The following is a 16209-nucleotide window of genomic DNA, read 5'->3' on the forward strand; positions in this document are numbered from 1 at the left end:
GAAGGCGGCGCTAAACCGCTCAGCCACAGGTGCTGCCCCAAAACACATTTTTTAAAAAGGGGAAAACTTAAGCCTATTATAATTTCAATAGTTTTCATTTACAGAACCAGTGGATTTAAGAGCCTGCAAATGGATGAAACCCACTGATACGGAAGATAGTTAGGGAACTTTTAAGGGTCTCCCCCACCCCTGCCATGATCAGTTCTCTGTGGTTTTTATAATTCAAAATGCAAAACCAGAAGACAAAAAGTCCTCTCCATAGAATTACTACATTTAAAAAAATTGCTCTCATTCAAATTTCAAGGATTTTAATATTTACTACATACCAATTGACTCCTCAAATGCAAAAAGGACTTCTTTTCCATTTGCCAGGAGGTCTTTTATCCGACTTCCAATCCATTTAAAACCTGGTAATGTTTCCTGAAATGCAGTGAAGGCCACTCTAGTTAAGTGACTCCTCATAAAGGCCTTTTGCTAAGTGCAGGTAACACTCTCCTAGTGATCTTCTCTTACAGTTTTTAGTCCACACAGATTTAGACAGTGGTAAGCACATAGCCAGGAAGTGCTTGGATTCATATTGCCATGAGTGATAACCCACTATTTATTGAACATAGAAATAAGTGATTTACACCAACTATAATCCAACATTTGTAAGTGGTGATCGATATAGTTACATAGTAACATTAATACACACATATATTATAATCATCTACTATTTACCAAGCACTATTAACAGCCGCTTTATATCATTGGGGGTTTTTTTGGTGTTTTTTTTTTTTTAAGATTTTTAAAATTTATTAGACACACAGAGAGAGAGAGTGAGCACAAGCAGAGGGGAGCAGGAGAGGGAAAAGCAGGCTGCCCACTGAGTAGGGAGTCCTATGTGGGGCTGGATCCTAGAACCCTGAGATCGTGACCTGAGCTGAAATCAAGAGTCAGTTGCTTAACTGACTGAGCCACCCAGGTGCCCTATCATTGCCTTTTTTAATGATTACAAAAACTCTGTTGCTGAAACAGAAGCTCAGAGACTTAGTGAATTTGCCCAAGATTATGCTGTATGTAAGAGATGGAGCGAGCATTTAATGACACTACTTCTCAGAAACTGGCCTTTGGGCTGTATTATAAGTACTAATAACAAGAACACCTATTAGAGTTATGATTTAGTTTCCTGAGTAATCGATTGATTGGTTACTCAGTTTCCTGAGTAATCAAAGGCCACAATGCTTTTTAATGATGCACAGCATATGCTTGAACCAAGTGTTCCTTACTGCAATACCAAGGCCTAAATAAAACCAAGAAAGTTACTAAGCCCTTCTTTGGTAATTAGATTTGGGGACTTTTCATCTGTGAGTTACTGTTCACTTTAAGGACATGAACTGTTTTAGAGTCAATAGAAAGAGCATGTGATATACACTGATTCTAGAGCTCACCATTACTAACTTAGGATTCCCACTTCACCTCTCTACTTCCTCAGTGAGAAAAAAATAAAAACCAAAACCGCTGCTGCCCTCCATAGAACCAACAACAAACACAAGGAAGCAAATTTATAATACTGGTCTTCAGAATCATGTTTTTGTTTCTCTTTTGTGCTCGTTATACATTTTTCTTGCCATAGGTATTAACGAGAAAAATGTTAACATTACTGTCATTCAGAATCTTAGGCTTGAATACATTTTTCAATTTCTTCTCTTTTGCTACTTGTATTATTATTATTTTTTTAAGTAGGCTCCATGCCCAATATGGAGCCCAATGTAGAGCTTGAACTCATGATTGTGAGATCGAGACCTGAGCTGAGATCAAGAGTTGGACACTTTACCAGCTGAACCACGCAGGTGCCCCTTTATTTGTATTTTTTCTAAAAGCCGGAAATTGAAAGTTTTATTTCATTAAAACAGGTATAGTTTTCTTTTATTCATCCAATCAGTATTAAGAGGCATAGCTTGGCTATGGATCAAAAAAAAAAATGATCAGAGGTGACATCTGCACTGATGTTTGGCAAAGATGGCAGAGGAAAAGCAATTTAATTGGCATCAGTCCCAGAAGCTATAAAAATTGTTAGCCTAACTGCCAAAGGCTTACAAAGGTTAATGATCTGTGCTGAGAGAGAGTTATTTGTTTCTTGGGTGTCGAACATTGGGTCTTAATTTACAATTTAGAAGACTAAGTTTCTGAAGACTGAATTTGAAGAGGCTAAACAATGGCCAATGATACCTACAATTTTTTTGGAATGGAGTTTATATTACTGATGAAGTCACTGGTTTTCTCAGTATAAAAACCAGATTTTGTTGTATGGAATAAGTTTTAGTGCAATTTTTAAAGAATATCTTATCTTAGTTCCAGAAATTCACATACTGGATGGACGTGGCTCAAGGTGTCTAAATCATCAAGAGATTAAGCAAGTGTTAACAGAATTAGAAAAAAAGGAGGGACTATAAATCAAATCAAGTCAGTTTTGGTGGGAAGATGGCTTTGATGTATAGAAATCGATTTAGAAAAGTAGCACACAGATGTTATCTGTTCTTACTTCAAAATGAAATCCTTCTTTAAGTGCAATTGCCTTCAAAATTTTGGAAGAGACTGTGGTGGCTAACATATAAACGTTCTTCACATCAGCATTTCTTGATTTATTTTTCTTCCAGCAATCAAACATCCACCACCCAAACAAAGCTGCCAACTCATTCCCTGTGAAAACTTTCCAATGACCACTGTAGAGAGAATGAAAATTCAAGTCAAGACTTTTATACCTTCTCACTAAAATTTCTTGACCCTAAGATACACAAATTACCATCCTTCACATAGGAAAATCCAAAAACTAGTATATGAGATTTCTGAGAAAATATTTAGTACTTATTTCTAGCTCACCAGTGGTGAACTTAGGGTAGAAAGGGCAGCAGTGCCTGTTAAAAAATTATTACACTATAACTTTCATTCTCCTACCGAACGTGAAAAAAGTGGTAATATGATGTCCTGTCTATGTAAGGACATCTGTCACAACATTATATTGGCAAAAATACACAGCAATCCCAAGGACCAAGATTAGAAAATGATTAATATTGATAAAGCAATCTGTTGGGATATTATACCATTTTAAAAAGTAATATTTTAAACAATATTCAAGTACTGAAAAAAGTGCCCACAGTACAATATTAAGTGGAAGACAAGATATGAAAAATGTATGTAATATGATAAAAATTTTATAAAAACAAGTAGATTTTAAATGTCTGAGTAGAAAAAAACAGAAAGGAAATGTCAAAATGCCAACCTCCGGGGGTTATCTTTGGATAATGGACTTACAGGAAATTTGTTTTCTTATTTTTTATTGTTTCAAATGAATCTGTAAGACTCAAAATTAAAGACAGTTTTTCAAAGTTTAGGATTTTATTTAAGTGCCAGGTTTACTTACTTCTCCTGAAGTTCTGCCACTGCTAGTCGGTCTGCATCAGGATCTGTGGCTAGCACTACGCGGGCATGTTCTTTCTCTGCCAGTCTCAAAGAAAGTTCCTGAAACAGTGAGCCAGATCACCAGATTGTATTCCAGATATTAAATTCAGTGTTAATATTCCTAAATGTAGAGGCACTATGTTAGTTGACATAAATTTTAGAAGGAATAGAGTTTGGCTAAATTTAAAAGAAGCCTAGAAGTAGGGATATTCACCAGTGAGATTTCAAATAAAACAGAATATTTGGCTCAAATATAATTTAAATTATGTAAACTAAAGTGGTTTCTGCCTTTCTAAGTAATCTTTGCATTGTCAATAAGTTCTGTCTATTGATGAAGTTTAATGCACTAATAATTTAAATAAAGAAAAAAAATACCAGCACAGATTCTCCTTCTTCAGGATTTGGACATTTAACAGTAGAAAAGTCTGGATCAGGATCTTTTTGTTCTGGTACTGGAATTGGAGGCTTAAAACCAAACACTTGAAAAGCCAGCTGCACATAGTCATGTCCGACTCCATGAAAAGATGTATGTACGAATTTCAAGGTAGTCTTTGAGTTTAATTCCCTATAAAGGAAAAGAATTATTCAATCAAAATCATAAAATGTGGTACTTGTGATATAATTAAAATAAGCTAGGGAGGAAGCTAAAATCTATTTTTTAGGATAAAGAAAATACACTCAGCACGCCAGGATGCTTTCCAGCCATAGTGTTAGCTATTTATAGAATAGTTAAGGAAATATGGAAATAAGGCAAAATCAAATTTTAGAGAAAATTTCCTAATCTCATATAAAGAAAACACATATTTAGCTATAATTTTAATAGCTTTATTAAGAAGTAATTAATACACTATACAATTCATTTACTTAAAGTGTATAATTCAATGGCTTTTACTATATTCACAGATTCAACCATTACCATAATCAATTTTAGAACATTCTCATTACACCTGAAAGAAACTCTGTACCCCAGAGCCACCACCCCCAACACTCCCATTCCTCCTAGTGATAGGCAATCACTAATATACCCTCTGTCTGTTTCTATCTCTCTATTGATTTGCCTTCTCTGGACATTTTATACAAACAGAATCATATATTCTGTGGTCCTTTGTGACTGGCTTCTTTCACCTAGCATGTTTCCAAAGTTTATCCATGTGTGGTATGTATCAGTATTTCTTTTTATAGCCGAATAATATTTCATTGTATAGATATACCACAGTTTATCCATTTATCAGTTGATAGATATTTGGGTTATTTCCACCTTTTAAGTATGATGACTAGTACTATTTAGCTATACTTTTCATATAATATATAATATAATATAGCCAACACATTTTTATCCCTATTTCTTTACTTTATTCATCAATCTTATTAAATGGTAACGCTATCCTATATTCCCTTTTGGATACCTGTGAAAACAGATCTTTTTAAGATCTTCCATGTATCTTCTGCAAATGTCCTGTAGAGGATCTCTCTTCAGTGGGCTGGTATCCACTAAATTATCATTCCAGGAACCATTCCAAGGTTCCACACATTCTTCTATACATTTCAGAATTTCTTTATCGTGAGGAGATGTGATCTGAGCACCAGTTTCCCAATAAACCTAGATGATAGATAAATACGACTATAAATACTGGAAATGTTGGCCAGATATTCTTAGCTACAGTAGGGATATTTGGCTTTATAAAGAAGCTTCCCAAATTAATTAAGTAGAAAATGTCAACATGGGACTAACTTTATACCAAAGGATGTTGATGATGATCCCACAGGGACTCTTCAATAAAATGATCATGTATTATTTTCACTTTTAGAAATCTACTTTAATAACAATACAAGTAAAATATAATCTGGGTATCATTATGACAACATATTAATATGTATATACCATAGAATCCACTCATAGATCTATAACTATATACTGAAGATAATCTAAGAAATCATGGGATATTTATAAAATTTGATACTAAAAAATCTTAGCATGATAAAGGAGTTCTGTGATAAAGAAGAAATTATTTCTCAGTTAAAAGTATATGTCACAAAAAAAAAGTATATGTCACAGCAGAGAAAGTCTATATCAGGAAGGTAATTAATTATTACATATACATTTCAGTATATGTATTTTCAGCACTTAATGAATGAAAATACATTGCATTAAACTGTCAGTTTGCCAAGTAGCTTGATCAGTAAGACATTAGGAACAGTTAACAAAAAAAAAGCAAGAAAATGTATTTCTATAATTCATAGGATCTCAAAGTTAGAAGGGACTCTGCTTAGAGAATATTTATACTGACTTCAACCATATATGTGACAGGACTACCCTCTTTTGCATCCTGAATGAAGGAAAGAAGAATACATATATGGACTACGTACTAAGCTCTGTGCCAAACAAGATAGTAGACTAGATGATCTAAAAAATTCTCATTCTATAAACACCTTAAAATGTGAGCTAATGTCAGAAAAACATTACCTAAAATGCATAGCTTAGTTCATAAGAAAAGGGAAAACTTCAGGCAATGGGAAAAAAAGAAAACCAAAGTGATTTAAGGCTGTGAGCTGATGCTGTGACTGCCTAGGGTTTGGGAACTGTCCACTTCTCTGGTTTTTGGGTTGCAATGCCATGTAGAAGGTAGGAAATTGGAGACCTGAAGATGTTCCCCCTTTCAGTAGAAATACAGAATAGAAGTTCTGCCCACTAGTATAGAAAGGTGTAAGGAAGCATGTCTATTCAACAGGTTTTACAAACTTTCAAATCTGAGGTCTCAGTTAACACAGAAATTCCCCCCAATAAGTGAAACTTCTAGTTCCTGTAGAAATTTAAAAATTTAAATTTTTAAATCACTGCTCAAACCTTAGTTATAACACAGGTGCAGATTAAACATAACATTTTCATCGATCTGATTGGCAAAGACCAAAATGATAATATGGAAGGTATAGGATAAAGATCCTCATACATTGTTAGTGAGATTATCAATTGGTACAACCACCTTGAATACAGAATGATAAATTTTCTTTCACTGCTCCGAGTGATGCTCCCACATTCCAAGCCACAAAAAAATATTCTATCCATAGGCTCCTTCAGGAAAATTTATAAATGAAATTTATAAATTTACCATGAAAATTTATAAAACATGAGAAAGAACTTCTAGCCTTTCTCCTTGCTCATTTCTTCTTGCTTTGTATATGGATGTGATGCCTAGAGGTACAACCATTATATGAGGTTTACACTTGAAGGAAAGGCCAAAAAAACCCTGCAGAGATGCCAGGCCCAACAACACTGAGCTACAGAACCCTGCTAGCAGCCACCTACCTGTGGACTTTACTTTATTTGTGACAAATTCCTATCAGCTTAACCATTCTTGTGGATTTTCTGAACCTATTGCAGAAAGTATCCCAATCTGATATAATAAAAGAAAAATCCATGCAACAAAATATACCCATGAATAAACTTTAAAAGAAATATGAAGGCCTCAGTTGGTTAAGTGTCTGCCTTCAGCTCAGGTCATGATCCCAGGATCCTGGCATGGAGCCCAGCATAGGGCTGAGCAGGGAGCCTACTTCTCCCTCTCCTATTCCCCTTGCTTGTGCTCTCTCTCTCTGTAAAATAAATAAAATCTTTCAAAAATATATGAAAAGGGCAGGATGCCTGGGTGGCTCAGTCAGTTAAGCGTCTGCCTTTGGCTCAGGTCATGATCCCAGGGTCCTGGAATTGAGCCCGGCATCAGGCTCTTTGCTCAGCAGGAGTCTGCTTTAAATATTAAAAAATATTTAAAATGTTACTAGAGTATATAATAGAAGTTTTGAAAGAATAGAAAGATATATACTATTCATGAATAAAGAGACTCAATAAATAATATAAAAATATTGAGGCTTCTTAGAGTAATCTACAAATGAGATATGATACCGATAAAAATGCCAAAATAACTTTTTTCCCAAATGGAAAACATATCATAATACTATGAATGGAAAAATATAAATAAAGTCAAAGTCAAATGATAACATTGGGGGAAAATACCTGCAAAACAGATAACCAAGAGCCACTTTTTATGTATAAAGCGTTCTCACAAATCACTAAGAAAAAGAGCAACAGCCCAAGAGAAAAATGGACAAAACTTTCAACATACTTCTCAGGAAAGGGAAAACAAGTATCATGCAAATATGGATGGCTGGGTGGCTCAGTTGGTTGGGTGTCTACCTTCAACTCAAGTCATGATCCTGGAGTCCAGGGATTGAGCCCTACATCAGGCTCCCTGCTCAGTGGGAGTCTGCTTCTCTCTCTGCCCCTTTCCTTGCTCATGCTCTCTCTCTCTCTCTCTTTCAAATAATATCTTTAAAAAATACCATGCAAATAAATGAAAAGATGCTCAACCTTAGTTATAACACAGGTGCAGATTAAACATAACATTTTCATCAATCTGATTGGCAAAGACCAAAATGATAATATGGAAGGTATGGGATAAAGATTCTCATACATCGTTAGTGAGAGTATCAATTGGTACAACCACCTTGAATACAGAATGATAAATTTTCAAAAAAAAAATGATAAATTTTCTTTCATATCTCTTTAACTCAAAAGTTTCACTTCTAGAAATTTATTCTATAGTCAACAGTGCCACAGAAATATATGTGGGCCACAAATGCAAGCTACTTACATAAATTTAAATTTTCTAGTAACCACATTGGGAAAGACAAAAAGAAACAGGTAAGATTAATGGTAATATACTTCATACAGCCCAATATATCCAAAATATTATCATTTTAACATGTAATCAATACAAAATTAATGAAATATTGTACATTCCTTTTTCATAGTAAGTCTTTGAAATCTGGTGTGTATTTTACACTTTCAGCACATCTCAGTTCAGACTACTCATATTTTATTTTATTTATTTTTAATTTTTTAAAAGATTTTATTTATTCATGAGAGACACAGAGAGAGGCAGAGACATAGGCAGAGGGAGAAGCAGGCTCCATACAGGGAGCCCGATGCAGGACTCCAGGATCACACCCTGGGTAGAAGATAAGCACTCAACCACTGAATCACCCAGGTGTCCCGAGACTATTCATATTTTAAATGTTCAATAGCCACAGGTGGCTAGTGACTACCATGTTGGACAATGCAGCTATAATAGCTAATTTATTGAGCACTACGCATTTTTCATGCAATATCTCTTTAATCCTTATTCTCACTCTATGACCTTGGTTCTATTATTTTCCCTAGTTTGCAAATGGGGAATCTAAAGCATAGGGAAATGAACTTGTACAGGGTAATAAAACTTCTGAATGGGGCAGACAGGTTTTAAACCCAACCCATAGTGTTAACTACTATTCTATACTGATTATATAAATCTACTTGCACACATGGATGAAGACATATGTAGAATAATATTCTATGTAGCATTGTTGATAAGTAGCAGATGATCAGAAACAAACTGTTCATCAACAGAGGATTGGTTAAATATATCAGGATTATGAGGAACCTGGGTGGCTCAGTTGGTTAAACATTCAACCCTTGATTTCAGCTCAGGCCATGATCTCAGAGTCATGAGATCAAGCCCCATGTCATGCTGCACGCTCAGTGCAGAGTCTACCTGAGATTCTCTCTCTCTCTCCCCATAACCATGTGTTCTTTAAATAAATAAATAAAATCTTAAAAAAATAAATCAGGATTCGTTTATATAGATTTTTAAAGATGAATGAGGCAGATCTATCTCCCTATCAATTGATTGATTGAGAGAATGATCTCTAAGATTATTTCATGCTGTTGCATGAAAAAAGCAAGGTGCAGAACACTCCATATAGTACTCTACCACTTATGGAAAAAAAATGTGGGAGTGACAAATACATATGTGATTACATGTACTGGGAGTAAACTAATACCAGAAACAATATTTGCTTCTGAAAAGGGGTATGGGGTGGGGGGAGGGAGAAATGGGAGATACTTTTTACTATTTAACTTTATACACTAACTTTTATCCTTTTATTTTAAGAAAAAAAATCTTTAAGGCCTTGAGGCTTTATGTGACAAATATGTTTGCCAGCAATGAATATCAAAACAAGACTAAGTCCCTTCATCCATGAGTTTGTACTGAGGAGTGGTGTTGGAGAAGGTCAAACAAGTCGATAAAGAAACAATTCATCCTAAAGTAAGCAGATAATCAGAGATGGTGATAAATTTGTGAAGGGAATAAACAAGATGAGAAAGTCATTGGGGGAAGCCACTTGGGATAAGGAGGCCTGGGAAGATCTCTTCAAGGAAATAACATCTGGGCAGGAACCTGAAGGATGAAAATAAACAAATCTGCAAGATTAAGGAAGAGCAATGAAAGCAAAGGAAAACCATCTACAAAGGCTCAGAGATGGGAAAGGGTTTGGTATACTGGAGGACAAAGGAGAAGAAAGAAGCGACAGCGTGACCAGAATGGAGTGAGCACAGGAGGGGAATGAATGAAATGAGGCAGGAGGCAGTCCAGCAAACCCCAAAGAGTTTGGATTTTATTTGGAGAGTGAGAAGTCACTGGAGAATTTTAAGCAGGGAAGTAACATGATCTGTTCATATTTTAAAAGATCATCTGGCTGCTTGGTGGAAAATGGATTTTAGGGGGAACAATGGGAGCAGGGAAGAGAGCAGTTAGGATGTTCTAGCTCTGACAGAGGATAACAATGCTTTAGAATGGTTGAGGTAGAAGAAGTGAGCAGAAGCAAACATTCAACATACATTTTATTTTATTTTTTTAAAGATTTATTTATTCATGAGAGACACAGAGAGAGAGAGAGAGGCAGAGACATAGGCAGAGGGAGAAGCAGACTCCCTGCAGGGAGCCCGATGTGGGACTCGATCCCAGGACCCCTGGATCACGCCCTGAGCTGAAAGCAGACGCCCAACCGCTGAGCAACCCAGGCATCCCTCAACATACATTTTAGAGGCAGAATCTGTTAAACCTGTTAGTAGGTTAAATGTTAGATGCTAAGGAAAAGGAGTAATCAAGAATAATCTTTGGTTTTTGTTTGGGTGGGTAGTAATGCCAATTTATAGAGACAGGGAAGAATGGGGGAGGAACACATTTGGGCATGTATGTGAGAGGCTGTGGGGGAATTAAGACTTCTAGAGACACTAATTCTGAAATGTCTGTTAGACATGCCAATGGTATCAAGAACATCGCTGGATTTAGGAATCTGATCTGATGCTCAGAGGAGAGATCTGGGTTCTCAGCTCTCTTGGACAGTTGACTTCTCCTTCCTTGCAACTCTCTTCTTATCCTTTTGGTTTTGATGGCACTAATCTCTCCTGGTCTTTCTATATCTCCAGCACTTCTTCTTTCTCCCTTCTCTTAAAGTTGATATTCCTTAGGGATCCCTTTTGGGCCTGTTTTTTTACTATATAGTATCTCTGAGCCACTTATCCAAGTAAAAGACTTCCAAATATGCTTACATGTTCTAATATGTATGATGGACCCAAAAGCTGTAACTTCAGCCTAGATTTCTCCCCCAAACAACAGATCTATATATCCCATTGCTTACAGGATGTTGCTACCTGGTTGACCCACAAATGCCTCAAATTTAGTATGTCCCAAACTGAATTCATCATGCTTCTTCTCTGCCTCTGTGCATGGTAACACTACTCATTCAGCTAACCAGGACCAAAATCTTAAATTAGTATTAAATCTTCTTGTCCCTAGTAATAAAAAAAAAAAAAAGAGCTCGGTGTACCTCCCACACAAGAAGAGAAACAAATATAAAGTCATGCACTCATCAGCCAGGAGCCACTAACACTGGCTCAGTATTGTGCTGTGTCCTCTGTTTGCCACTCTTTACCCTTCCCCACCCCGCTTTCTGCCCTGGAGACCGATACATCACATGGATCCTTTGGCCAATGGTACGTCCCAGTAGAAGCCTGCAGGGAAAGGAGCATCAGATCAAGGTACTGTTTCTCTGGCTCATAGTTGTACACGTTGAGAAGTAATAAGGGTCACCAGGGAAACACATTCTTAGAGGGCTGGTCCTCATGTTTTTATCTTCCTGTCCCCAACATCTAAGCCTGCTCCTCAGTGATGAGAATATACTCCTCACATGTTATTTATTTATTTATTTTCATCTTTTTTTTTTTAAGATTTTATTTATTCATTCATGAGAGACACCGAGAGAGAAAGGCAGAAACACAGGTAGAAAAAAAAAAAAAAAGAAACACAGGTAGAGGGAGAAGCAGGCTCCATGCAGGGAGCCCATCGTAGGACTCGATCCCGGGTCTCTAGGACCATACTCTGGGCTGAAGGCGGTGCTAAACCGCTGAGCCACCCAGGATGCCTGGTGCATATTATTTAAATTAAGAACTAAGAAATAAGCAAAAATTAGGAGACCAAGGTTTACCTTGTATCCATTGTCTTCTTTGCGGTTATGAGAAGCAGTAATCATCACACCTGCAACTGCTTTGAGCTCCTGGACTGCATATGGCTGAAAAAACAGTAACACCATAATTCCATTTTGCTTTCCAGGTACTTACACATTTGACATAAGAATAACCTTGATTAAATAGTGGGAGAAGACATTAAGACATAAATAGCCTAAAACTTTAATTAACAATCAACTCCACACTGAGTGGGATCTAACTAAAGTCATCTAACTGCTAGGTCACCAATAGCTACCTAATTGTTAGACTGAATGGTTTTTTTCCTCCTAGTCTAATTTTCCTTAGTCCTATAAACCTTTCTTATTATTTTGTTCATTTAACAGATATTTAATGAACACCTCCTATATGCCAGTCTCTGGTAATATGAGTGGTGAGTATAATCTTAAAAATGTTAGTGTTGGAAGTTAGTTTAGGAATCATCTAATCCATCATATTTTACACATTAGAAAATCATAAGGGAGAAGATTCACAGGTAGAACATAGCTCTACTGACTTCCAATGTGAAGATCTTTACATATACTCCATGACCTTTATAACATATATAGGTCAACTCATCATCTTCTTCCCCAAGTTAATTCCCAGGTTGGATTTTCTTTGTTCTCTGTAGTAGCTATTGTTTGTCAGCCTAGGATGTTCCCCCTACCCCTTCTACCATCACATCTGATTCTTCTCCTTCTGGCCATAGCGATATGAACACAAGATCCAGGTCTGACCAGAGTAAATTATTTGCCTGATGATATGATTCAGAGACTGGCTCATAAAAGCCCAGTCAGAGTCCTTCCCCAAGATGTTTCTTCTGCAGCTAGTTCAGGAAAATTGCCTTTTGACTCATGGTGATAAAGGGTGTAAATCTGGAACCACCAAAAATATCTTCCATATATATTAGAGCAAATCTACTTGTAATGAGAGAGGAAGGCCAACACACAGGAATTGAAGGTAGTTGGAAATGGCAAACCAAATAGCAGAATCCTACAGATATGGTCTAGATTTCTGGACCCTTCCTGTTTTCTGTATCCATTAGAGTTCATTGTTTAGTGATTCCTGCCATTCTTTGAGCCACTCAATATATTTCCAATTAATCACTAGAATATTTTATAGAGACATCATCTATTCCTCAAGTATTTGAGAAAACTTGCCTATAAAATAATCTGGACCTGCCATTTTTAATTTGAAAAGATTTTTTAAAAATTCCATTTGAGGGACACCTGGATGGCTCAGTTAGTTAAGCATCTGCCTTTGGTTCGGGCCATGATCCAGGTGTCCTGGGATCCAGCCAGGGAGTCTGTTCTCTCTCTCTCTCTCTCTCTCTCTCTCTCTCTCTCTCTCTCTCTCTCCCTCCCTCCCCACTGTTTATTCTCTCTCTTTCAAATAAATAAATAAAATCTTTTTAAAAAATTCCAGTTGAGTTTCATTATGCTTACAGGTCTCTTCAGGTTTTCTATTTATTTTTTTAAATATTTTGTTTATTTATTTGAGAGACAGAGCAAGCAAGCATGAGTGAGGGGCAGAGGCAGAGGGAGAGGGAGAAGCAGACTCCTCACAGATCAGGGAGCCTGATGTAGGGCTCAATCCCAGGACCCCAATATCATGACTTGAACCATAGGCAGATGCTTAACCAACTGAGCCACCCAGGTGCCCCCAGGTTTTCTATTTCTTATCAGTTTTGATGTATCAATTATTGTAGGAAACTGGCCATTTCATCTAAGCTTTCATATTTATTTGCGTTATGTTCAGAATACTGTAGTTTTCTTAATCTCTACTGTGTACATTATGCTCCCTTTTAATTTGTCTATCTCTTTTTTTCTTGAGCATCCTTGACAAAGGATGGTCTATTTTTATTAATCTCTTCAGAGAGTCAACTTTTGCTTTTATTCATGCCCTGTTTTTTAAAATTTTCTATTTAATTTATTTTTTCTTCAGAACTTCACTCCTCTCTCTTTTACTTTATTTAGATTAAGTCTATTTTGGTTATAACATACTCAGTTAAAGGGTTTTAGCTCATTATTTTTTCATCTTCCCTTTTTCTGATATGTTCATTAAGTCTATATATTTCCCTTGAAGTAGGGCTTTAGTTATATTCCATACTTATTGCTATTTATTATTTTTATTATGGCTTAGTTTCAAATATAGGTAGTCCTTGTTTTGCACAGTTCAAGATACATGAATTTCTGGTACCATGTTAGCTAAATAAAACCCAACAACACAGTCAACAACAACACAGTCTCCTAACAACACATTTAAATTTCAGTCACCATAGTATATTAACTGTGAGAAACTGCATCGAGTGTAAACTTGCTAGTTCCTCAGTCTACAAATAGTATGTATATAAGAACTCTATCATGATCAATGACCAATCATGTCACTATGTTAAAGTCTGTCAGGGATATGCACATCTGTTATCAGCTTTCAACAGACAGCAAAGCATGTAGTTGCGTTGCCTCCTTAACTCCTGGTGATAAATCCATGTGACAGTGTGCAAAAATGAATAACTGAAAGAAAGACCTGGCCAATAAATAGGAGAGTGCAGCAAAGAAACAAAATAACAACAATAGAAGGGAAATTTGAATCAAACATAAATGGAATTATAGAAAAAAACAGTTAGGAATGTTGACATTGCTGTCATTCAAGAGACTCTAGACATGCAACCCGATGAATTTAGTGAACATATGGATATAAAAGGAATGTGGTTGTGATGAAAAGGATGAAGATGTCCCAGGGGAAGTGATATTGGCAAACAAAGCTCACATTAAAGGAACTCTCAGAGAAAAATCACCATATTGAAAGCACAACAGATAAAATATGGGAAGCTGATCGAAAATTATATAGGAACATGATAATTCACCAAGACATAGATAGAAAGGATGCTCACTCATATTAAGTTATACAACAAAAAGTAAGTACTGTTCATACTCTTTATCTATCTACCTACCAAGTAGGTTACCTAAATCTGTCTGTCTATCTAGACACACAGTCTAAGTAATATCTATACCCAACATGGGGCTCAAACTCATGACACCAAGATCAAGAGTCACATGCTTTTCCAAACGAGCCAGCCAGATGCCCCTGTATTGTTCATACTCTTGATAAATTTTTTCCAAGAAATAAAATATTTTACTCTCAATGTTTTTAATGTTTTAATTAGAGTCTACTAAAATAACCATCAATTTTACTATTTTTTTCTTTTCCTTATACATTTTTAACCAAAAAGAGGGTATTAATGTTTTGACAAAAAATTTTAAAGTTCACAGAACAGTTGTAATTTTTCCATTTTTTTAAAAAAGATTTTATTTATTCGTTTGACACAGAAAGAGAGAGAGAATACAAGCAGGGGGAGCAGCAGGCAGAGGTAGAGGGAAAAGCAGACTCCCCGCTGAGCAGGGAGCCTGAGGTGGGGCTTGACCCCAGGACCCTGAGATCACAACCTGAGCTGAAGGCAGACACTTCACTGAGCCACCCAGGTGCCCCTCTATTGTTTATTAAGGATCACTGGGCATGGTTTCAGCTTGTAGTTGTCTTTACAGTCCTGTACTCCAATGCAAAGCAAGGACTGCTTGTAGTTTCTAATCTTTATTATGATATCTTCCTTAATCCAGGAATTATTTATAACTATGTTTTTAAAATTCCAAATTATATAGAGTTTTGTGAGTTTCTTATCTCTAATCTCATTGCATTGGGGTTCAGGACCATGGCTTGATAAGCAGTTCTCAGATATTTATTGAAATTTCCTTTGTGGCCTTACTTGGTAAGAATGAATATCCTGCCATTACTGAATACAGGGTTTTCACACACCGCCCCCACTCAGATCAAGCATGTTAATAGTGTGTTCAAATTTATCCTCAGTCATTTTTATCTGCTTGATAAATCAGTTTCTGAAAGAAGAGTATTAAGACATCAGACCATTACTGTGGACTTATCTTGTTATAGATCAAATTCGTTGGTGGGCCAACACATGCTTGTTGAATGAAAATAAGCTCAGAGCAATATTTGTTTTCCTTCTTTGGTCCTTCATATCACTTAATAGAGAACTAGGAGCATGACAAAGATGTGAATTCCAGTTGAATTAAGAAATCTTTTCAAGAGCAACAAATTGTACAATCAATAACATGGCATACTTACTACAAAAGGTGTAGGAACATATCTTGAAAAAAGGTACACAGGAACATCTTTGGCCAGTAAGACTGCAGCAGTGAGTTTAGCAAGTCTAAAAAGAGAGAGAGAGGGAGAGAGAGAGAGAGATTTCACTTAGTTTTTAGCTTACCATACATTTTAAAACCCAAACTTCCATAAATATTTCATATTGTAATTATTCTGAATATATAGTAGCCTAATACAACCAATTCTTACAATCACTGGTTATTTAGGCTTCA

At 36.1% G+C, this 16209-nt stretch overlaps 1 protein-coding gene across 1 annotated transcript in view; it reads right to left on the bottom strand.

The window, feature by feature from the left end:
- The window catches only part of PGM2L1 (phosphoglucomutase 2 like 1), a 53637-nt gene that overhangs the window by 12159 nt on the left and 25269 nt on the right, over nucleotides 1–16209 (bottom strand). Inside the window, exons 4-10 of the mRNA XM_055320807.1 lie at nucleotides 15959–16043; nucleotides 11803–11886; nucleotides 4848–5041; nucleotides 3817–4006; nucleotides 3404–3501; nucleotides 2525–2705; nucleotides 327–420 (exon numbers count right to left, since the gene is read on the bottom strand). Of these exons, the coding sequence (XP_055176782.1) occupies nucleotides 327–420; nucleotides 2525–2705; nucleotides 3404–3501; nucleotides 3817–4006; nucleotides 4848–5041; nucleotides 11803–11886; nucleotides 15959–16043 (926 nt within the window). The remainder of the gene's footprint in view (nucleotides 1–326; nucleotides 421–2524; nucleotides 2706–3403; nucleotides 3502–3816; nucleotides 4007–4847; nucleotides 5042–11802; nucleotides 11887–15958; nucleotides 16044–16209) is intronic.

The sequence above is a fragment of the Nyctereutes procyonoides genome, unplaced genomic scaffold, assembly GCF_905146905.1.
Source record: "Nyctereutes procyonoides isolate TBG_1078 unplaced genomic scaffold, NYPRO_anot_genome, whole genome shotgun sequence".
NCBI lineage: Eukaryota > Metazoa > Chordata > Mammalia > Carnivora > Canidae > Nyctereutes > Nyctereutes procyonoides.